This window comes from Apostichopus japonicus, chromosome 9 (assembly GCF_037975245.1).
Source record: "Apostichopus japonicus isolate 1M-3 chromosome 9, ASM3797524v1, whole genome shotgun sequence".
Lineage (NCBI taxonomy): Eukaryota > Metazoa > Echinodermata > Holothuroidea > Aspidochirotida > Stichopodidae > Apostichopus > Apostichopus japonicus.
Genome location: NC_092569.1, coordinates 30192058 through 30216247, shown reverse-complemented (window position 1 = coordinate 30216247; position 24190 = coordinate 30192058). Strand labels below are relative to the sequence as shown.

Sequence of the window (24190 nt, the reverse complement as noted above, 5' to 3'; positions counted from 1 at the left end):
CAGATTCATTTTATCCTTATTTTATATCGCAGGTCATTGTCAGTGCCGAGGGGCGGTCTTCAGGTAGGTGTAGTAGTTATGACATATGACTTACCTTATTAATACAAGTAACCTCTGTGAGTCACATCAGCTATGTATTCTAAACGTAAACACTTTTAGTTGGCCAGCTGAATGGCTGAAAATATTGGCTCTTGATAGTGTTCGCTCTAGATGTTTGTTTTACAATCCTGTCACCATTTCCGAACATCTATTATGAGATTGATTTCCTTTGAGTCGCATATTTTCCATCTTTTTTACATCCTAAGTGTTTCATCGATATTTTCCCAGGTACGTTAAACAAATTGGATTTGCCTGTTTTCGTGAGTCTTTTGATCTGACTTGGATAAGATTGATAACTACGGAAGCGTGATGAAAAATAAGTTCAATTTACTTTGCCTTTGAAGTTTCATTGCAAGCTGAAAACTAATTAAAACTAATGCTTCAAAACAGTTACATCTGAGAATTCAATAACGATTACCGTATCAAATGTTAGTCGCGATATCTTCCTCTCTATGGTAGTTGAGAAATAATTGGTAGTTAAACTGATTTATTACCTTAGTTCTCATTGTAACGAATCGAGTTCTTTTACAATTGGCTCAGAATCTAAGGCGTTAGTTTCGTTTACTGAAGTGATTTTTTCAGTCGCAATAAAATGTTAACTTTATTTTACTTTCCATCCAGGTTCTTCATACTTTGTTTTTCAACAACCTGCGTATCCGAGAGATTGCAAAGAAGTAGTGAATGTATGTTCCTCTACCCACAATACATCTGGAGTGTACCTTATTAAACCAGATGGCTATCCGGAACCGTTTGAGGCTTACTGTAATAATGATCTTGATGCTGGTGGATGGACGGTATGGCTGATTACTTGATGTCTCCTTTTCAACTTTAAATAGTTTTGTACACATTTACTTCATTTTTGCATACAGTAATATTTAGCGATGTAATACAAGGTTATTTCAAATAGAATCTTGATATTTTTTATCGAAACGAAAGTTTAAATCAATGATTTTATATATTTTGAAATTTAAGGACAGTGTGGTTCTTTTCCAAGAAAACCGTAAACCTCTAGCCCACACACTGCAAACTTAAGTTAGAAATATAAGTTCTTATTTCGGTGTAATAATTGTTAGCAACAAATCGCATTGCAGCCTAAGGGAACGAATATACATATTTAATAACGTCCCGGTTAACGCTTAACTTGTTGATATTCGTTGTAGGTACTACAGCGAAGAAGATTGGATTCTGTAAATTTTAATAGAAGTTGGAAAGACTTCAGAAATGGCTTTGGCTTTCTAGGGAGTGAGTTTTGGATCGGAAATGAGAAAATTGCCTACTTAACAAATCAAAAGCGGTACCAACTGAGAATGGACTTTGAGAACGTTGCTGGGGAAACTTACTTTGTAACATACGACGATTTTCGTATCTCAGATGAATGGGGGAAATATTATATTTCAAGTTTAGGTACATTCGTAATATCAGATGGTAAGTGTCTTTTACATTCTTATTAAATTTAAAGCCAAAATAATAAACAAAATTGTTTTATTAGATGTCAAAAGGAAAGGTGCATAAAATGAAAGGTTTATTCTAAAACCGATGGATATTTTGGAAGTAAACTTCACACGTCAAATATGTTTTCTTACTTTGAAGAAACTGCTACAGTACATAAAGTACGAATATACATATCGTGTACCAGAGAGTACAATTGCGATACAATACATATAGTAGCGATTACAATATGATCATGTGAGTGCGAGTACAAGCTCTAAGCGCGAGTTCAAATACTTAATCTTACATTAGTATCTATACTAGATTTCCAAAATGCCTCCATAAGCTAAAGTGTGATAACGCACTCACTACAAGACTGCTTCGTACTCGACACTAACCTTGGCTCTGAACGAGGAACCGTACCTAACATTTGTTCAACAAAAAGTTTACACTGAAAACAGGTAAATCTCCCAGTTTCATCAGCGCAACCAACGCAAAAGAAATTTGATGCTGTTATTAATTATCATTGTTGTCAGAAAGCAGTATACTTACATCGAGGGGAACTCTGAAACAGAAGCTATGACATTTGGCTTCGAACCAGTTGTACAACAAATGATGGGATGTTGTCTCGTAATGTTCAATAACTGTTAACATTAATGTGACTTAGGGTCGACCACTACCTGATTTAAAATATTCTGGATTCATTCGAACTGCTTCTGAATGTGTGTTGCTTTCCTTTAACCTTCTGACAGCCACGTACTGAAGTAATGACAAAAATCTATTCTTTGCCACATGTCATATTCGTTGTGTATGTATCAGGTTACTATTATATTCCTTTTTTCCGTTCCTGTTCTCTAGAATTACAAATTGAATGGTGTCCAGCTAATAAGATATTTAGCAATGAGACATGTGAGAGGACTTGTGAAGACCCTGACACTTGCATCTCGGCTACCTCTCGCACAGAATCAGAGCAATGTGTTTGTGTCGGTGATTATCTGAGACAGCAAGAACAATGCATCCCTCGGAACCAATGCAACTGCTTCGTTGATGAAAAAGGAAGTGTATTAACGGTCAGTACGGTTCTTTCAGGATAGTTTTAATGTTTCTATTAATTCATAGTCCATATAATTAGAAGAAAACCTTTATTATTTAAACTTGTTGATTATCACATCACATTTACAGATAACCGAGTAGCGCTCGCATCGCGGTTGGGAAAGGGGCATGTACCCCACCTTTGTCGCCAGCCCAGCAAAACTGTCAGTCGAGGGACGTATTACATTAGTCAGGAAGATAAGACTTATAGATGTGCATCCCCTTATAAACCTAACACAAAATGCATGGATACTTCATACCACAGTCTTGCGGTTAGAACTTATTGTAGGCCTAATGTAAAGTCGCAATAAGCCGTTGTATGCAACATTTGACGGCTACCTTTGTTCTTGATAGCGGATCCCTAGGCCACCTACATCGGAGTTAGTTTCAAAAACCACATACAACTTTCATAATGGTTCATACCCCATACCTAGATCAATCGAGGCGAGTTCTGCATTGGTCATCCATCGTTGCATTCCTGTGCATTATTTATGTATTAGTTTGTTTGTTTTTCCTCCGAATATCTTAAATTAGGAGGGCAAGTATTACATCAATTCAAGATGTACACGAAATTCAACTTGTAGGAACAACCAGCTTATTATAGATCAGAGTTACCAGTGTAGTGAACACGCAACCTGTGATGAGAGGAACAATGTCCGCAAATGTTACTGTAATAATGGCTACGAAGGGGACGGAGTGACGTGCACATTGATACCAAAAGATTGCTACGATCTTTATGTTTCCGGTACACGCAGTGATGGAGTTCACACCATTTACCCTGATGGTTGGCCAAGCGGGATTCAGGTTTACTGTGAGATGGAAAGTAACGGAGGAGGATGGACGGTGAGTAATGCAAACAAGGAATTAAAAAGTTACCTTTTACACAATGTGCTTTGTATTTTGCAAAATGATGCACTGAAGACCTCGTTGAGCTGAACTTGATCAATAGAAAAAGATCAAGAAGCAAAATACTCTTGCGAACTATCTCACTATCACAATACAATACACACACACACACACACACATATATATATATATATATATATATATATATATATATATATATATATATATATATATATATATATATATATAAACTGTTAAACAACTATATATATATATATATATATATATATATATATATATATATATATATATATATATATATATATATATATATATATATAAACTGTTAAACAACTATGCTGCATTTAGAGAAAGGCTGGATCTCGAGTGAGATACAATAATTGAATTAGGTAAGTGATTGGAAGTAAAACAGCCAATGTTTTACATAATATATATATATATATATATATATATATATATATATATATATATCTTAAATTTATCTTTATTAACTCTTTAACTCTGGATGTCATGCCCTTAAGGATAAGTAGATGAAACAGTTGGATTACCTTTCTTTTTATTTCATAGGTTTTCCAGCGACGATCGAGTGCCTCCGTTGACTTTTATCTTGGTTGGTCGGACTACAAGGACGGTTTTGGTGATAAGAATCAAGACCACTGGCTAGGTAATAAATATATCCACTCTCTGACCAACCAAAAAACGTACCAGCTACGTATTGATCTACAGGACTCCGCTTCATCATCGTATTACGTCGTCTATTCGACTTTTAGCATTAATAACGAGGCAGACAAGTTTCGATTATCATATGGATCAGCCAGTGGAACTGTAGGTGAGTAGTTGAAGTTCTAATCATTGACGCAAACATAAACTGGACCGATTACATCAATTAGGAGAAGCGTCAAGACAACAACAAAACAAAAAAAAAACATGTCAACCATGGAGGATCATGTGACGTGCTCCCCTATAGCAATTACATCTTCTAGTACTCCTTGAATGTGCATTCTACAACAACCAATGTCTTGATTCCATAGCTACATTACATATGTTTTCAATGTTTACAGCAATTTTTAATTCCAAACATTGTTATTTTCTTTCAAACGTTTGAGCTGCAGTTGGAACGCACGTAGGTTATAAAGACTGTATACAATGTGAATAGACATAAGAAGCAGACGATAAGATATCGCTGTTCCTTGGCAACACAGGTCTCCTTACCGTGTTTGCACGTAACAAGCGCCTAATATGATAGAATTGACCGTCATACTAAATTATGACAGTAGATGTTCTAATCGTAGCCAGGCTCTATGTATTTCTGACACAGAGAAATTCAATCTCAACATCAATATCATCCCAACATAAACGAGTATCCTGAAATTCAACGTATATGTATGTATAATGATCAATATCACTGAATCCTTTCGTAAAAGTAGAATATCAACTTATGGTTACTTTGTCAAAACCCAGAATATTAGCTATTTATAGTCAATTCACTTTATGTCGGTTCTATTCTTCATTTAAGCTCACTTATTTCATGATCTGTTATGTATAGCGTGTAATCTACGTTTATACTCCAACATGTGAGCTCACGGGTTGAAAAATTCAAAGATTAAAACGTGCTATAAAAATCGGGTAAACAATTTAACAATAAATGGCAATTAACACCCTTCTTGCCCTGTCCAGTAGAACAGGGACCTTGGATTACTCAAGACTAGATCTTTAAATGATACCCTTGCTTTCCAACTTGAAGGATATATTTAGCTCCATTACACACACCCCACCCCTGGCCCAGCTTCGAAGAAAGCCTAAGTTAACATGTGTAGTACAAACACAGGGTTGAAAAAGAGAGAAAATGAAAATTTGGTTATGCAAGCTAAATTCCACATCATTTTATTCAAGGAATTATACGATTTAATACCGACACACACAATAAATCTGTAACTCGAGTTTTGATAGACTAGGAGACTAATCAGATGGGAACCTAGAAATAAGAATCAAATAAAAAAAATGAATAGTATTGCCAATTAAATGCCGATAAATAAATGTAAAATAAAGAGCGATATTAGCGACTCTATACTAACGAAACCCTGACATTTGCTTAAAGTAGTTTCCCCATCTGTATGTGGCTCCTGCTGTGGCACTGTTTTTCAAACGGAACAAAAACTAAATTGTATAATAACGTACTTGTAAAGACAAAATACCTACTCATGTATCCTAAATATTGAATTCACGCAAAACCAAAAAAATAACGGAACTAACGTGTTCATCTTGGTATAACAAAAAACGCAATGCCCTCCAACTTGTATCCGATGTAGGATTTGCTCAAAGTTTATCAATTGATCGGTTTATTTACTCTTTGTCGTCTGTTGCAGGTAAAAATGGTCTGACTGGTAGCAACAATACACAATTCAGTACAAAAGACCAGGACAACGATGGATGGAGCAGCTACGATTGTGCTGAGAGACATCGAGGAGCCTGGTGGTTCTACAATCGATATGACTGCAGACGTGACTATTCTGCTTCTCAATGTCGATCTAACTGTCCCAGTTATAGTGATTATTGTATATTGTTTCCCGATGGCAGCGACAACTGCGCATATTGCGCTTATTCTAACCTTAACGGGGACTACGACGGCTCTACTCGGGGAACGAACATCTACTGGTATAGTGATAGTTTCAACAGTTACGGATGTAGCCTTCAATACACAGATATGAAAATACGACCGGTGTAAACAAAACACCGTATAACACAGTGTCCGACAGTGCAGGCATTACTTAGAAAGTAGGGAAAGATCCAAACAGATCTTCGAGTATCGGAAAACGAGACGGGCTGAAGACAAGAAAGAAGCAGAAAATGCAACAAAAATTCCAACCAGAGCAATTCGACGAATAATTCATATTTTAAGGGAATGAAAGGATATATAACAATGATTGAAATCAATGTCAAATTGTGAATGTTAACAATCTTACTGTTGTTTGATAGTTAACAATTGATTATTGTATGAGTCTCACAAAGGAATAAAATCAAAAATCAAAGTGAACATGTCCATTTTTCTTTTCATGGTGTGCATCCCAAACCTCACCCCCCCCCCTCCACAAAAAATAGTGTGTAGGAAATTAACAATTGCGTGAAAGTGGATACGTAATGATTCTTGGTTTCTAGGACCACACACCTACATATTGTATCATACATCAATGGAAATTACAAGTGTAAAGATTCAATATAACATAAACTTGAAGAGATTAGAGAATGTCGAAAATCACCAGCTATGCACTTTAAACAGTTATTATTATTATTATTATTATTATTATGATTATATATATAAATATATATATATATATATATATATATATTCCCATATGATTATCCCCTCTCTCCCAACACCCATGCCCTCCCTTCCTACCCGCAATATTGAGCTTAGCCTTGTCATAAATTAATAGCATCAGTATAAGTTAACATTATATCATTCTAATCATGCTTTACCTCATATAGGGAAGGTTTGTGTGTTTGGGGGTGGGGCTAAGTTGCCATGTATCATTGCAATCATTTTATTCAGGAGCCCATGGTTGGTTAATCATGATTTCTGAAAAAAAATCCCATTAATTGGAATAGCATGTGCACAGTGGCTGATATTCTTACAATTCTCTGTCCAGTATAAAGTCCTTATGTAAGGAAAATAATCAATTTTATTCAAAATCAAATATACAATAACATGTGTTCCTTACTTCACAAACAAACTACTAATTGCATCGATTTTCTGGATAGAAAACAGCAAATTCAAACTACCTTTGTTACTAGAAAGTGGCATCCCCTGATTTGACTTGATTTATCATTAAAATTATCACCTTTATTCTTAGCTTCCTTTGATAACGATTCTTAAATATATGTGGTACTGGATCGTTTGTGTTGCTTATTTTAAGATGTGAGGTTCTTAATACAATATACTACACAAAATGTATGTAATTATTGATATTGTTACTTAAATAGTACATAATCAGTAGCACAACCAAATTGAATGATAAAATGACTTTCAAAATATACCCTCTAATTGTAGTAAAATAAAATACAATGGAAATCTTACTACTAAAACCTCTAAATATTAATAAAATATAGTTTTAAGTTGGAAATATCTACAGATCAAGGTGGACGTTAATAATTAGCAAACAGTACTAAGATGAGAATACTGAGAATTATGAATCATTATAGCCACATAAATAATACAAAATAACATTAATAAAATGATGGAACTTATTATTTAAAAAGACATCGTTTGAAGCATTTGTAGGAATTTCCAAGTCGGCAATAAAACTGTTTAATATGCATAGCTGGTGGTTTTCGACATTCTCTAATCCTTTCAAGTGTATGTTACATTGAATCTTTACACCTGTACCTTTCCATTGATGTAAAACTTGATCAAACCTAGCACTTTTGTACAAGAAATTTGCTCTTTTCGCAAACATTCCTAAACGCTCAGATGACTGCAGGTTACCCCCTGACGTACTTGTGCCGAGTCTCTTGAGGTAAACTTTCGATCAAGCTATTCACTTCAGTACTAACACTAGGCTCATACGACACTCTGTCATAACATGGAGGTAAATCTGTTTTACCTCCATGGTTTAAGTTTCTTTACGTTTCCCAGTCATTTAAACTTGCGAAAAGCGTCACAGGTTTTGGATTAATTTGGTAAGGGGGTTTCCCACCGTCTGCAGGCAAACACTTATAGGCAGTATAGTTTAAGGACCTCTAAAGGTAGTCTCCCTAATTTATTTTCTTATATATGCCTAAACTTGTTAGCCACATTTGCCTTGTTATTCTAATGTACATGCTCAATTGTTTATTTTCAGCCGTGATTTACCCCATAGGTGCAAGGAAACAAGATCATGTTACAATAGATAGGTTGTACACTGCTATACAATAGGCCCTGTGTGACTTGGTTCTCTTTAGCAGAACCAACGATATGACACTATGCACACTAACACGTATATGAACGATGTGCATTGTAGGCATGTATATATTGTACTGCGACAGTAAAAGTTTTCGCATCTTTTAACTTTTGAAACTAGTATATGGAATATGGAATTTATCAGGCCCGTTTTTTTACCGTGGTGTTTCCTTCACTTGTGTATCTGCTCTCGTGGAGTTGTGACTTCCTGAAAGCCTTACTTTATGGCAGCTAGACTGAGACACACCCAAAGATTTATATTTCATGGATTCGATTAAAATTGCATATACTGACTAAAAACTAACTGCAAACACGATTAATTGCAACAAAAAATGAAGAAATACCCGAGATGTCAACATATTTCACAAGGTAGACCTTTCAATTGCTAAAACACCTCGATATCGTACGGCACAGTATGTATACTGGCCTATAATAGCAACTGATCTTATGAAATATGACCAGACGTTCAGGCAGTTTTTTAACCATAATGTACTTTTAATTGACGAATTGCTACCCAAAATAAGTTAAAAAGTGCTGAACATTTCCAACAACTATCTTTCTCATGCAGCTGTATGTTTATTGGAAGAATAAAGTTAATAAAAGCTTCACTTTCTAACGAGAAGTACGTGGAAATTCCATTGTTATTGCGAAGTGTTTGCGGTACACTGCGCAATTGACGTCACAATAACATGCCGTCATGACAACATGATTTTTTATGTATCGTGTTTCTGGTCAGTGGGAATCTGCCAACTTTGACATCAAATTTCTCTAAATCACTGTATCTTTTGACTAAACGAGAACTACAGTATTGTTTGTGTACTAAAATACTTAAGTATTAGCCAACATAAAACAAAGTTTCGCCTCCAGTTATGGATTTTAAGCATCTTAACTTGTTTTCTCTTAACAAAAATATTCTGGTGGCTAAAGTTGATTGCTGAACAAAAATGCTGAAATTGTATTGAATCTAACTGTGAAAACCACATCCTCATAGCATTTGGTATTGTGAAGATATGAATGTTTAAAATTTAGTGATATTTTGTAAATGCATCTGGCAACAGCAGAATAGATGATGACATCATGACAATTCAGCTGAAAATGTCTTTGTTTTTCTTTATAATATCTCAATGATATATTCACAAACAAGAAGATTATTTCTACAAAAATATGCTTCTTTATGTAATTCTAAGTACAGAAAACTTTGACAGCTATGCAAATATTCCAAATGAATCAGGTGTCAAAAGCAAATCAACGAGAAGATTGTAATAGTCTAAGTAAAGCTTCCAAAGAGCATTTTCAAATAAGAAATCACAGAACCCCTACTGTGATCCAGCTTCATGGAGTAGTTTAGGGTTTAGACAGTCAAATATGGTCACATTCAATCAAACATATCTCAAGTTATTTATGGTCCTCCTGTCACCCAAGACAATTAAAGTTCTGTCTGGACAACCAAAGTCAGCTTTTGAGGTCGTCGGATGTCCCTAATATATATTTAATGCTTTCAAGTTTAGGAAATTGAACAATTTACCACATTTTCATTTTTGAACTTTCTTGACCTGAGATGACCTTTGACCTACCTTTCAAACAATATAGATAATCTATTCACTACAAGGAACCCTCATGCCAAATATGAGCTTCATCATTAAAAGCCTGAAGATATGCTTTTTGCAGGTTTTTATGGGGTATTGCCTCTCCTGACCTCAGGTGACCTTTGACCTCCACCAAAAACATTAGGGATCATCTACTTGCCCTAAGAAACATAAATAATAAATATGAACTCAATCCATGATAGTTATAGCAAGATTTACTGTTTACAAGGTTTTCAGTCTTTGACCTAGAGCTGTTGACCCCAGACGACCGCTGACCAGCATATACAATATACAAGCATATACAATATATAGCAAAATCAATAGGATTAATTAATGTACTCTATATGGAAAATGTACCTACTACTTACGAAGGAGATACAAATCACGAGTCACAAAACACACGGCCACTGTAGGGCCATACCACACGAATTTGTGAAATCCAAGAAAATCTGAGTAACCCAACTTCCGCTGTTAAACGTCTGATCGTGAAATTGCTTACGACACAACAAGTGTACAGCAGTGATAATGCTATACTGTAACTCTCGCAGTCGTGCGTAGGCAACACACCGACAAGCGAGCCATAAAGCCTCGTGAACAGACTATGTATATTGTGCAATATACAGTGGTTGACTAATTACACATACATTACCCCTTTGATCAACCTCGCTATTATCCTATTAAGCTTCAAAGCTGGTGGCGCCCTCAGCAGGTTGCACTCCTCTTGACGCTCCGTAAACACCTGTTTATTTTGCCTAATTGGAGGACTCTATTTGTGTTTTAACTATTTGTGGTGTTCTGTAAGTACCTCGTCGTTCGGAATCTCCGTGAATTTGAACATTTTTTTTCATCGTCTTCTGGTATTTTGAACTGTTTTTGATGTGAATTTATATTGCCATAGCGTTACTATAGCGATACATTGTGTGTATAGAACCTGTACTTACTTAACTATGAAACCTCGCCTATTCTATAGCAATGCTACTCTGTTGTGTTTTAACTATTTTGTGGTGTTCTGTAAGTACCTCGTCGTTCGGAATCTCCGTGGATTTGAACATTTTTTCATCGTCATCTGGTATTCTGAACTGTTTCTGATGTGAATTTATATTGCCACAGCGTTACTACAGCGATACATTGTGTGTATAGAACCTGTACTTAGTAAACTATGAAACCTCGCCTATTCTATAGCAATGCTACTCTGTTGGACCTCAAACAAAGGTGTGATAAACGCCATTGTAATCGCATTGATCAAAACCTATGGAGTAAATTACGAGAACTCAAGATTGCCAAGCTGACAAAGCGTGGTTATCGAAGCGTAAGGAAAAATCGATCAATTGCAGTCATCACAAGTAATAGACTTTTATCAAGCGATAAACCTGTTGAGGATTTTGTTTCGTCACCAAGACAACGTCAACTAGTTAAAGTTCCTATTAGTCCTACTGGCACTAGGAATTTGCAATCCGATAATAAGTTTCCGAAGGTTCGGTTCGCTACTTGGAACGCTAGATCAATGAAACGCCGTGGGAAATCTGCGTCAATATGTGACCTCATTATTGATCATAAACTGGACATTCTGTTGATTACCGAAAGTTGGCTCAAAGGAGACTCACGCGACAACCGAGCTTTAGCTGATATTTATGCTACCCTTCCTGATTATGCTGTTTACCACAAACCTCGAAAATTTTGTAGAGGAGGCGGCATCTGCATAATTCTCAGAAAGGGTTTTGGCATCACGGAGAACCACACCCAATCCTTTTCTTCATTTGAACTGATGGACATTTCTGTCTCTTCAAGTGGACAGCAGCCTTTACGGCTGCTGTCTGTGTATCGACCTCCATCATCGAAAAGTAAGCAGACGCCCTCAACTTTCTTTCGCGAATTTGCCATCCTTTTGGAAACCATCTCTGTTGTCCAATGTCGCTTGTTGTTCGCTGGAGACTTTAATTTTCATGTGGATAATGAACAAGACCGCGATGCTTCGCATATGCGCGACCTTCTTGAATCTGCTGGTCTTCGTCAACATGTGACTGGTGCTACACACAAAAAGGGTCATACCCTAGACCTCATCATTTCGCATGAAACGGATTCTCTGGTATCAAACCCATCGATACTTTATGGACTTCCATCTGACCACTATGCAGTGAAGTGTGATCTCGATGTTGCACGACCAAAACCAACTAAGTGTACCGTTCGTCAACGTCGGTTGAAAGACGTTGATCTCGACGCTTTACGTCATGATGTTGTCAACTCACCATTGATCTTGAATCCTGCTGATGATCCTGATGTCCTCATTGAGCAATATCATACTGTTCTGAGCGATGTTCTTGACAAACATGCACCCGTGAAAACTCGCAAGATAACTCTCCGGCCGCATGCTCCTTGGTATGATGAGAGCCTCAGAAATGCAAAAAGAAAGAAGCGCTCATATGAAAGAAAGTGGAAGTCGTCAGGTTTGGAAGTTGATAAACAAGCCTTTCAAGAAAGTTGCTCTGAGTACAAGGAACTTCTCGACAGCACAAAGACCAAATACCACCGGTCAGTCATATCTGAATGTGACCAAAAACAGTTGTTCAATGTTATTGACAAATTGTCCGTCGCTCAAGCTCCACCAGTGCTACCATCAGGAATGTCTTCAGCAGACATAGCGAATGAATTTGTCAACTTCTTTGATCAAAAGATTCGTAAACTTCGGACATCTCTTGACAATGCATCCACTTCTGCTTCAGTGAATGTTACAGACCAATGTGACTCCTCTCTTGTCCAATTTCAAGAGGTTTCGGAGGATGAAGTGCGCGCCCTTGTGATGAAGTCTTCGAAAAAGACATGCAGCCTCGATCCGCTGCCAATGTCGCTACTGATGTACTTGCTTGATGATCTTTTGCCAATTATCACAAAGATTATCAACAATTCGCTATCCTCTGGGCAATTTCCAGATGCTTATAAAGTTGCTCGTGTCAAACCTCTGATCAAAAAATGATCGCTTGACTGTGAGGACATGAAGAACTATCGTCCTATATCAAACTTAAGGTTTGACTCAAAACTCTTGGAACGTGTCGTTGTAAGTCAACTTCAAGCCTATCTTAAAGAAAATGGGCTTCAGAGCAACAAACAATCCGCTTATCGGGAAGGCTGCAGTACAGAGACTGCACTTCTCCGCGTGTGCAACGACCTCCTGCAGACTGTTGACAGAGGCGACGAGGCGGTACTGGTTCTCTTAGATTTCTCGGCCGCTTTTGACACTATTGACCATCCTGTGTTGATTGCGCGCCTAGAGGAGCGATATGGAATCACGGATAAGGCGCCGGACTGGTTTGTTTCCTACCTTGAAAACCGCAAGCAAGCTGTTGCTGTTGAGACTGCACTCTCCGACGCGCTTCTAATGGACTGCGGCATACCGCAGGGATCGGTAGCAGGACCTGTTATCTTTACAATGTATAGCGCTCCGATCGAAGACATAGCCTCTTCCAATGGCATCGAGTGTATGGCATACGCAGATGACACACAGCTGCATATTTCTATGAATCCTTCAAGCAGAGACGTTTCTGTGTCCAAACTTGAACAGTGTCTTGCCGACATAAAATCATGGACTGTACGCAACAAACTTCAGTTAAATGACAGCAAAACTGAAGTGATTCATGTCACATCGCGAAACATGAAGGCGACGCCCTTATCTGGAATTAGGGTAGGTGACACTAACGTAGAACCAACCTCCTATGCGCGCAATCTGGGAGTTATTTTAGATAGTCAGCTAACTATGAGGGAACATGTTAATAACGTCTGTCGGAACGCAACTAACGCCATCAGAAGCATCGGAAGGATTAGACATTATCTCGATCAGGATACAACTGAGAAACTGGTTCACGCCTATGTCACCTCGCGTTTAGACAACTGCAATGCCCTTCTCTACGGCCTCCCGGACTCTGAAATCATGAAGCTGCAAAGAATCCAGAATACTGCAGCTAGACTGGTGACGCGCACTAAAAAGTATGACAGCATATCTGAGATCATGAGCGGTCTTCACTGGCTTTCCATCCGCCAAAGAATTGCATTTAAGATCAACCTGCTCACATTCAAGTGTCTCCATGGACTTGCTCCTCCATATTTAACTGACCTTATCACGCGATACAATCCTTGTCGGTCACTTCGCTCTTCATCTCAGAACCTAATCAAACCCCCTTCTCGCCGACCACGCACCGCCTATGGACGCCGATCATTCGTAGAAGCCGCTCATACAGAATGGAACATTTTGCCACAACATATCAGGACTGCATCTTCTGTGGACAATTTTAAAACAAAACTGAAAACTCATCTCTTTACCCAGTAATTCATTTTCTATATATGTTAGTGCTTTTTTATCCATGGTTATTGCCTTTTGTGTGCTATTTTACTTTTTATCATTCGGTCATATGCTTCTTTAGCTGTGTGTTTGACTTGTATTCTTTATGTATTTTTTGACCTTTTATTTGTAAAGCGCCCTGAGACTTCTGTTACGGGCGCTTAATAAGAACTGTTTATTATTATTATTATTATTATTCAAATATAAAATCATGAGTAGCAATAACCTTGCTTCCCTTTCTTAGTTTTGACGAAAGTCTATGAAGGGATTGACACGTACCAAAGTAAATTTTTAAGTGTTGGGGAAATATTTACACTCTGAAGTAATGAAAGTTTCAATCTGAACTGGTTGCAAAAGGTGATTAGCGTTCAATTAAGAAACGTTTATTTGGCTGCCCCTAACACTAAGTCTTAGGAGAACTTATACTGGTTAACTACATGTGAGGGATTTCACACACTAAAATTGCATTGAACTTGTCGCGCGTTCTGATTCATGTTGTGCATTGCATAAGGTATGGGATATACATATTTAATAATCGGTTTTCGACCCGATTGTTAGTGTATTGGTCAAAAATGAGGATCGGAAAAATCTGTTTCATTTGGAAGCCCGGTATGGGCAACGTTTTTCAGAGCGAGCTAGGGGTTGATTTTTTTTAAGGCGCGGGGTTTTCTTTAAAGGGGCCGCCACTATTTTTCGGGGCGCCCATTTTCACTCGGGAAAACAAAACTTAGAAACTTAGTACACTTAGAAACAAGGTTAGTGTAGGCCTAGCCTATCGAGGTTAGGGTCAACATATAGCTCTGCTTCCAGTTACTGATTCTAAAACAATACCTTTGTGAGTTTTAACAACATAAGGGCCTAGGCTAGGCCTAGCCTTCTGTGGGTTACTTTGGCTTAATTGCACAATACCAGTCCACTGTGAAGCCGGCTACACAGTCACATTTGTTATCAGTAGACCATTGACTCAAAGGACTAGATGACGAAAACATATTCCATATGTGTGATGTGACGTTCTCAAAAGGCTTCGTTTGACAGTGTAGACGGTGTAGCCACTCAAGGAATATTGATTGGATTTGGACTTTTTTGATAAATGTCTAAGCTGATCAATAGGGAGAAATTATTTGACAGTGTAGATGATGGAGCCGGTGTAGCCACCACAGACGCATTGACTGGACTAAGAAGTGTCTTTTGATAAATATCCAGCACTGTTCAATAGCGGAGTTGTTTATTTGAGAGGTCATTCGACGATGTAGATGATAAGGGCAAGGGAGAGGTTTCTTTGATGGTGTAGCTAATGTTTCTTACTCTCTTAGGTTGTGTCTGCGCGTGAACTGGTATTCTGCTACTGCTCCGTTAATTTTCCAAGGTGTTAAAGTCCTGTAGGGCCTAGCCTATTAATTCAATATTAGAAAATTCTTAATGACTGTTTATTTTGTACAGTCGGCCTGCTCACTCTGTTGCAGAGGTATATGCAGCCTAGCATAACATTAGGGTCTGCGATTGCAAACTAGTTAAACTAGGCCTAGCATCTAGTATCTTGTATTGGCCTAACACAGTATTGACTATTAGACACTTACTGCTACTTACTATGCTAGGCTAACGACCTTTGGCTTACCATAATGTCTGCTTTCGTTTGTTTAAAAGTTTCAGGTTGTAGGCCTTTTATATTAATCGATGTGAATGATACTTATTTATATGCCATACAAATAATATAATTTTATGATAACATTAATTTGTAAATTGAAATTACCTGTTTATCTGTCACGCTTAACGAAGCTGCTGTATATCACATAACATCATATCCATTTGCAACCGGCTAGCACTACTATACTTCTGTACTTACCCACCCACGTAACGCTTATGCACGCACGTAAAATATACAGATTGTACTTAAACATGCCCAAGAAGTCTGTTTTCGCGCTTTGCTTTTGGCAGGAACATAGCAACGTACGGTCACTACGGTACACGAGGCAAATGAGTACCAAAGAGTGTCACGCTGATTCCATCCTTTCAAAGGTGTCATCTGACCACCCTACTGCCTTACTTTGACCCACGTTATGAGTATCTAAAGGTGCCAGTATATAAATGAGTATCAGAGAGTGTCACGCTGATTCCAAATGTGTCAACTGACCCACTCAAATTGTTTTGACTCCACGTAGCCGGCTTATTGCTGGCCACCACAGTGGTGTATTTTGACACATCTATCGGAGTAAAATTGATGATTACACCCAAATGATGTCAACATAGGAATGTGCATTCTCGGAGCGATGCAAGAATGACACTCACGAAGGGGTTATTGTGAGGAACTGTGGGTGTCAAATGCGTGAAAATGGTGTCCAGAACATCTATACCCTTGAAAGGTGTCAATTGACACCCAATTTTATTTTCAGTGTATCCAGTATTATATATAATAGCTATTTAATTTTCCTTGCCGTCCCATTTTTCTTCCTTGAAAATGTTTTGTGTGTGTAGGAGGGAGAGCTTTTCCTCTACCTCTAGCTACGCCACTGTCAGCTAGATAATAGGATGGCTTAGGCATGCTGATATTAATAAAAATTATTCATGCAAAGTCATGACTGGCAGTGTCTCTGTTGGCTAAAACTGTTAGCAGCCAACCATCTGGACCCCCTGAGAAGACGGGGCCACTGTTAAATTAACCACTTATAGCTACGCCTATAAAGTAGCTCTACGCCTCCAAATAAGCTCTAGCTTTGCCTCTGCTGGTTATTAGATATAAATTTCATTTAAAAATTTGTATAAAAAAATCTAATATCAACCTACCTTTTTATAAGTCAAACAATGCTCCTTTGAATAAATATCTTATATAAATGAACAATATTTTTCCTTATAATTTATAGTCATTATTGATGTAATTCTTTCAGTCAATAAACAAATTAATCAAAACCCAATGAAACAGCTGATATGTTGATTCAATCAGATGTGAGGATACTCGATTCCGCAAACAGGGTGTGACGTAGGCATCATAAAACAAGGAAGTTTGGTTCATTTAGCATACCACTGACAAACTTCGAATGTTCCAAATATTGAGATATTTGTACATACATATTGATACTGTAGACTATATCATTCCTTACATTTCACGGTATATAAGATGTATTGTACTAGTCAATGTATGTTATATAGTGCTGATTAGTAGTATCACTTCCTGTCCTTTCGATACTGCTTTAATTTTGCCTTCCAACCAAAAGCGAAGTAACTTAGCTAAAATAATCACTCATAAATGTTTCTTAAAAATATCGGTAATAGCAGCTTAACCAGAACAAGTATATCAAAATTCCTTTTTTTTTTCATCGGCTTAGTAGCGATGACGTCGTTTGGCACACAACTATAGAACATTTAACATGAACCACACTAAATGTATTATATATTAAAAGTCATCATCGTGATTGATATTCGTGTTAAAAACAAAATACCTTTACATGAATTGAATTGCAATACCGTTGCTGTCATTGGAACTAGAGGCACGATAGTCAATAAGTATACAGTAGGTGTTATGCTGTATGGATCGGAACAAGGACAATTCAACATAATGCAACTGAAGCTTACTGCACTATTGAAAGTTCAAGATACAAATAGCTGTACAAAATATTAAGTTGGACTGTGGATGTAGAATAGTCTTCTTTACACACAAGCCAACAATACTATAGATGTGCAGCACATTTGTATAAGCTGTTCACCAAATCATATTTAAATAAAATGATGGCATTAATGGACATCCATACTTCTACGGTCATTTCAATATGGTGTTGGCCACCCCTAAATAGATACCATATGTCATTTGCCATGTTGCACTTCATCGAATATATTTTCGCGTGTCATTTAAACAAACTTAAAATCATGGAGAAGTGTTTCAAAGTTTGTTTGACTGTTTTGACGATATGGAACTCGTTTGGAACCGAAATGGTAAGTCTTTTCTATTATTTAATGTATTTTATACTTTACTGAATATTTTCTGTTTCGCAAATAACATTAGTTGCGTCAATGTGTTGTTGAGGTAACTGTTCATATTAAATTATGTGACAAAGTGAAGAGTTAGCGTCTTCGAAGAAATAGGAAAGTATCGATAAAATATCCTGATAAATATCAGTTAGTAGACCTTCAATTAAAAATACTCAGAATTTTTAACTTCGCGAAAGGACAGCAGTGTTACGAAAAATAACAAAACGTCTTTAATTTAACCACATGTATTGGAATAAAAAACAAAAGATTACATCTTATCGGTTCTTCTATGCTTAAATACAGTATTCTTTAAAATTTGCTCTCATGTAAAATACTTAGAGGTAAAGCTAATTCATACATCTCAAACGTGTTTTCATTACACACCAAGTTTTCAAAGTCAATCAAGTTTCGTGATACGGCCAGGAAAAAGTAATCTCGTTGCAAACTTATGAGTATATCGCTCCCCACATATTATTTACAGCACGTCAGTTCACATGGTTTCCCTCCAGTAGCCAACCCCACATTTCACAGATACAAATTAAAGCTATACTCTACAATTTTGGCTACGAGTACGATAACTAAAAACAGAAATTCATTTATCTCAGCGATAACTAAAAACTGAACTATAATATTTTATCGTTTCAGATTATCGAGTTAACATTTTCTTTTTGTTAAAAATCCAATCATGAGATTTCCTCTTAAAACAAAGCGATATTCGGCACCTTTGTTAAAATGTTTTATTTTTTTTCCATTTGTTATAATGCCTAGCTTATAGTTTATATTTCGATATAAACTACATACTAATAACTTGATATTCATATGCATGAAGGCAACATCGCTTTCAGCTCTGTTATTATGAAATGATTTCCGAACAGAAACTTGATTGCTCGTCTTTGTTCATGTTATTCTTATGAATACATTAAAGCAACATCTGCATTAACTAATCTAAAATAAGACATTTCTATGTGATAATCCAATCACAAAGATGCTTAATTAACTTCCATTTTAAATAGTCAACAGTTGGGAAACTACAGTGAACAAAACTATAATGACAAGGTACATCCTTTTAATTAGGTTTTTATTACTTGAAAGGGTGGTTCAGGTTTATTCAAATTTGAAGAAATGCTCAGCTTTACGTTTGATTATATTGTTGTAAACTATCATTAAAACGCAAAAGTTTCAGATATAAAATTCTAAAAAGCACCTACATATTTACTTCTTTCACATATGCTCATAGAGATCTCTTTAAAAGATATCGTTATACGTGTGCCAAAGTTGAAAACAGTCTGCAACAACATTTCAGAACGAATTATTAAAGATTAAAGACTTCCACAAAGCCAGAAAAAAATCACAAATCTAATTTTTCAGGCACAGCGTTGTGGTTTTAATTGCTTATACGAAAGAATGGTATGATACGCGACCATGAAAATGTTTCCGGCGATTTGAGTGGCTACCTTCCAATTTTCTCTTTCTTAGTGTTTCTCATTTCCTTCAGTTAGGCTATATATTGTTAGATATTCCCAGGAAATATAATCTCAAAACTCCGTTATTTTAAATATGATGGATATTAGAGCAGAAAAAAATAGAAGACATGTTCATTTAGTTTATTTTATTTAAAATGATAAAGTTTGTAAAGAAAAAAACTCAGCCACAAGCCTTTTAAAGTAACAGTTAAATAAGATTGATTTCCTAAATGATTATTTCGAGGAGTAATATAACTTGACCAAAGGTAACTCCTTGATACCGACTCAGACTTAATGTCGTTCTACAATGCCAGGATAAGAGGTAAATTTAAAGGAAGAAATACTATTTGATTGTGAATGGGAAACTTAATTGAGATATTTTTATATATCGTTAGCTAAATAAAAAAGTAACAGAAAATGTGCACATCCCTAAATATTCTCATATGGCATTCAATAAATTAATTGAAGAAACAATGAAATAACTTTCGTTTAAGTTACTTTTATGAACATTGCACTGTTTTAACTTGTGTTTTGAAACAAAATGAAACATCTTTAAAGTATCGTATTGTTTGTCGAATTTGTGCGACTTGTTTAATTGTGTATTCCTAATTTACGTGTCGCTTTATAATAATCACATGTGCAACGACCTTTACGTCTAGAAAGCATTAGCGATTAAGTGATAATAATTACAACTAATAGTATTGTAAGAGCTTTTTTTTAAGTGATACTGTTATTACAGGATCTTTAATTGAATAAACTAGAAGATTAAGTGGATTAGAAGTCTCTTTCTAATGGAATAGACGTTTAAAAATCACACTCAAATTAAAATCGTAGTAGGATGTTTCATTAGTATTTGTGTATTCAATCCAGACAAAAAGTAAGACAATAATAACTGTCTAAAAGCTGTATGCCTTATCAAATAAAACAATTGAATGGAAGAATTCTATTTTTTCTTCCATTGAATCAGTTATATTACATTATAGCTACAAATTGAAGCCGTATTCTGGATATAGTGCGACAAGCAAATCTAAAATTTCACACGATCATACAAAGAGCACTAAAGGTCATATTACTAGCGGTATAACTTAGTGCATAACAGAGAAACTGATTATTATTCTGGTTGATTATCTCTTAAATAGTAATACTTTTCAGTTTAAAGCTTCTTTTTTTTTACCTGGACATAATCTTTAACAGTAAAACAAAACAGAAAACAAGTAATACATTATGATTGGAGTGAGAAAATTCACACCAAAATAAATTACACTTCATTTTTATTGACACAATAGTTTACCAACATTCTTAAAAGAAACTAAACGTTTCTTATATTGTTTACAGTAAAATGTAATGTACTTCAGTATAAAAAGGGAAACCCTCCCTATTCTTAACAAAACATCGAATATAGACTTTTACAAATTAAACAACATAAATTACATTACACTGTATTTAAAGGTCTCTTCTCTAACACGTTACAAAAACTAGAAAGCAATAACATAACATTTATCACTACTCCATGTATGGTAATAATTCGCTATATATGTTGAAGGATATCTTATTAAATTCCTCCATATCATGTTTTGTGGTTATCGTTCGAACGAGCATGATATTCAAGGGAAAAACGGCATGTGATACTCACCATTTGGTGACAATAAACACAATGTTTGATACAGATACAATAATAACGTCGCACACCGTCTGTGCTTCCTGAATAACATTATCGACGACCAAAGAAATTTTGGCAATATCCCAAACAAATCGCCTTGACCGCTTCGATCTCTTTGTGGAGATAGTTATATACTGTGTATTTTACTATGTTGTCAACAACAAAGTATAAAAGGTAGATTCTAATTTGTGATTTTAGGTAAGTGTAATGACATTTTCTGTATCCAAGGGCCATATTCTTCTAGAAGGATACTAACTCGTGCCAAAAACTAACTCTTGACATGTTAGACGTGTTAAAACTATTGATAAGATGACCCATGTGCAAACATTATTTTGAATCATTTTCACAAATTTGATGGAGACGAAAAACATCAGAGAACTGTTAAAATTTCAGGAATGATCTTAAGCTTGTTCTCTGTTTTTTTTTCAGAGAATTGTCTAAATTCACTACTGGAAATGCTAAACAATATGTTTTTGTCTTGACAGATAACACCGTTTTTTAAACTGTCATATGTTTGAATGTTCTAACATGTCTATGTCAATATTAATCTGAATTACCAAACAAGAAAAATGTATTTGTAGAATCTGCTTCCGATCTTTTAATCTTTTACAAATTAAAGCCGAGTATTTGTTCAATTCTATAATCCTCTATTGCAGAGTAATATCACACTATGGAACTTTGGTCATGAATGAATTTTGGTCTGAAAGAAAAAAGATTAAATTCCTCATTTCTTCCTGAACTTCCTCTTTTTCTTTTTTCCTTTCTGTTAACATTCTTTATCTTTTGCAATTTTTATCATCATCATCATAAAAGGTACAATTTTAATGCTAAAAGTCTATTTTTCTTACTTTACCACGTAGATTTGTTGAGGTAGCGTTACTTGGGTTGTCATACTTTCGCTGTGCCTTAACGTACTTCTTCCATTTGGCATTGTAGATAAGTTTGAATGGCGGTGAACCAAAAATATAACAAAAAATGTACTGGAAGAATATTTTTGTCGTCATGTGAGGGTTCAAAACAGGGGGTTTCAGTTATCATGAAATGTGGGCCACAATCATATGCAATGATAATGTTATTTGTTTTGCCAATATTTTAGTATTCGTAACCAGTATGCGTTTTGATGTGAGTAGCAAAATGTCTTCTATCTTAATTTCCTGTCATTGTGGGACATAATTCCACCCGTTGGAGACTTGATCCAGTCCAACCTAGCTCGATGTTACTCTTTGTAAAAGGACTACATATTTCCAATTTGACCTTTGTCACAGTTTGTGTGTGCAATACGTGTGAGAATAACCCATATTGTTGGAGCCGATTCCGATTTTTTCTTTTATCGTTTTTCTGTGGTACGTCGAGTGAAGTTTTAGGTCGTTCTATAATGATATGTGTACAATTTTCGTGAGCAATTTGGGTCAGCACAGTTCAAACGTAATATCCACAAGATTAAGCAGGTTTATCAGAGGAATAATTGTTTTTTTTTTACGTTTCGTTCTATCGTTGCATGAACATTAATTACGAAGTGCAATGTTGTTGGTTCTTTGTCTTTGCAATGGAGCATATTTTATTCATAGCAATAAGAAAAACGATCTATTGCATAAAGTAAGGTCGTGACAGTGTTTCCACTTTATAACAAACTAGGTCTGCTATAAGAAGGAGCATAATGCAAAAAAAAAAAGGAGATAGCTGGAAAGGAATTGACATCGTTATCCCCGTTACCTTTCCACAACAAAGCCACATCTTGTTTCTTGCGGTGATTTATTAATCTGTTCTAGCTGGTCAAACAAGCATGACGCAAGTTATCAAAAATATTTACCGCTCTAATGATATAATAATCTGAAAGCATACCAGTCAGGCTACGTAACGCTACGTACATAGCAGTCTTTGTAGCGCTTTAAAGTAAATTTCACCAGTCTATGTGACTATATGAATATAACTATACAGTAGTAGCTCATCACTCTTATTTGCACACTGCTTCTAAGTCCTCAGCTGAGAATAACAGTTATAACACGTGGACATCCCCTATTGAATCATTCCAAAAAAATGTATCTTTTAAAAAGCTGAAAAGACTATCATGGGTGTATTTTGTTAAAACATAAATTACTCTTGAAAAGATTTTATTTTGACAATCAGAGTTTATGTATCACAACTTGGTACCGGTTGGTTAACGAATAATTCAAGGACGAGGCACTTGTTAATTGGCTAGGCTTAGTTGTCAATATAGTCGGCAAATGGTAGGATATAATATTTACGAAAGTTAAAGAAATAAAGAAAATGTTGTGGTTTTGGTTCTGTTAAGCACAAAGAGTATTGAAAGTTCTTAGCCAGGATATGCTAATATCTTTTCTACATGAAGTCAGTTTTATTCTAATTCGATGTAATCTTTTAATACTTTTTGCTAAGAAATTCGTGGCTCAATGTGACGACAATTTGTATAATACTTGCAGCTTAAGTTTTGAACATAGTGGGTCAAACAGAGTAACGAATCGTTCAACAGCAGTAACAGGAAGAGTGGACTTGTGTTTTTCCAAGAGCAAAATGCTAGCACACAGTGTCTATAGCATATCATATTGTTGGGGACTATGATCGTTCAGTTAAAGGGAGGTTAGATCTAGTATTATAGAATAGGCACAAGGGAGTTATCAAGTGGTTACTGTTTGTGAGTTGTGCAATATTATATTTTACGATAGCCGATAATAATTCTGATACTTTATGTATTAAAGTATGACTTATAGTGCAATTTGACATTCATTCTGGCTGTTTAAAAATATCGGT

At 35.9% G+C, this 24190-nt stretch overlaps 1 protein-coding gene across 3 annotated transcripts in view; it reads left to right on the top strand.

The window, feature by feature from the left end:
* LOC139974298 (uncharacterized) overlaps positions 1-24190 on the top strand; it is a 73160-nt gene that overhangs the window by 7099 nt on the left and 41871 nt on the right. For 2 of the 3 annotated variants that reach the window (XM_071981330.1, XM_071981329.1), the window contains exons 2-6: positions 33-63; positions 721-893; positions 1260-1524; positions 2386-2597; positions 3154-3462. In XM_071981330.1, coding sequence (XP_071837431.1) covers positions 33-63; positions 721-893; positions 1260-1524; positions 2386-2597; positions 3154-3462 — 990 coding nt within the window. Of the gene's footprint in view, positions 1-32; positions 64-720; positions 894-1259; positions 1525-2385; positions 2598-3153; positions 3463-4053; positions 4316-5852; positions 6486-24190 lie in introns of those variants that run through there. The other variant, XM_071981328.1, reaches the window with a different exon arrangement.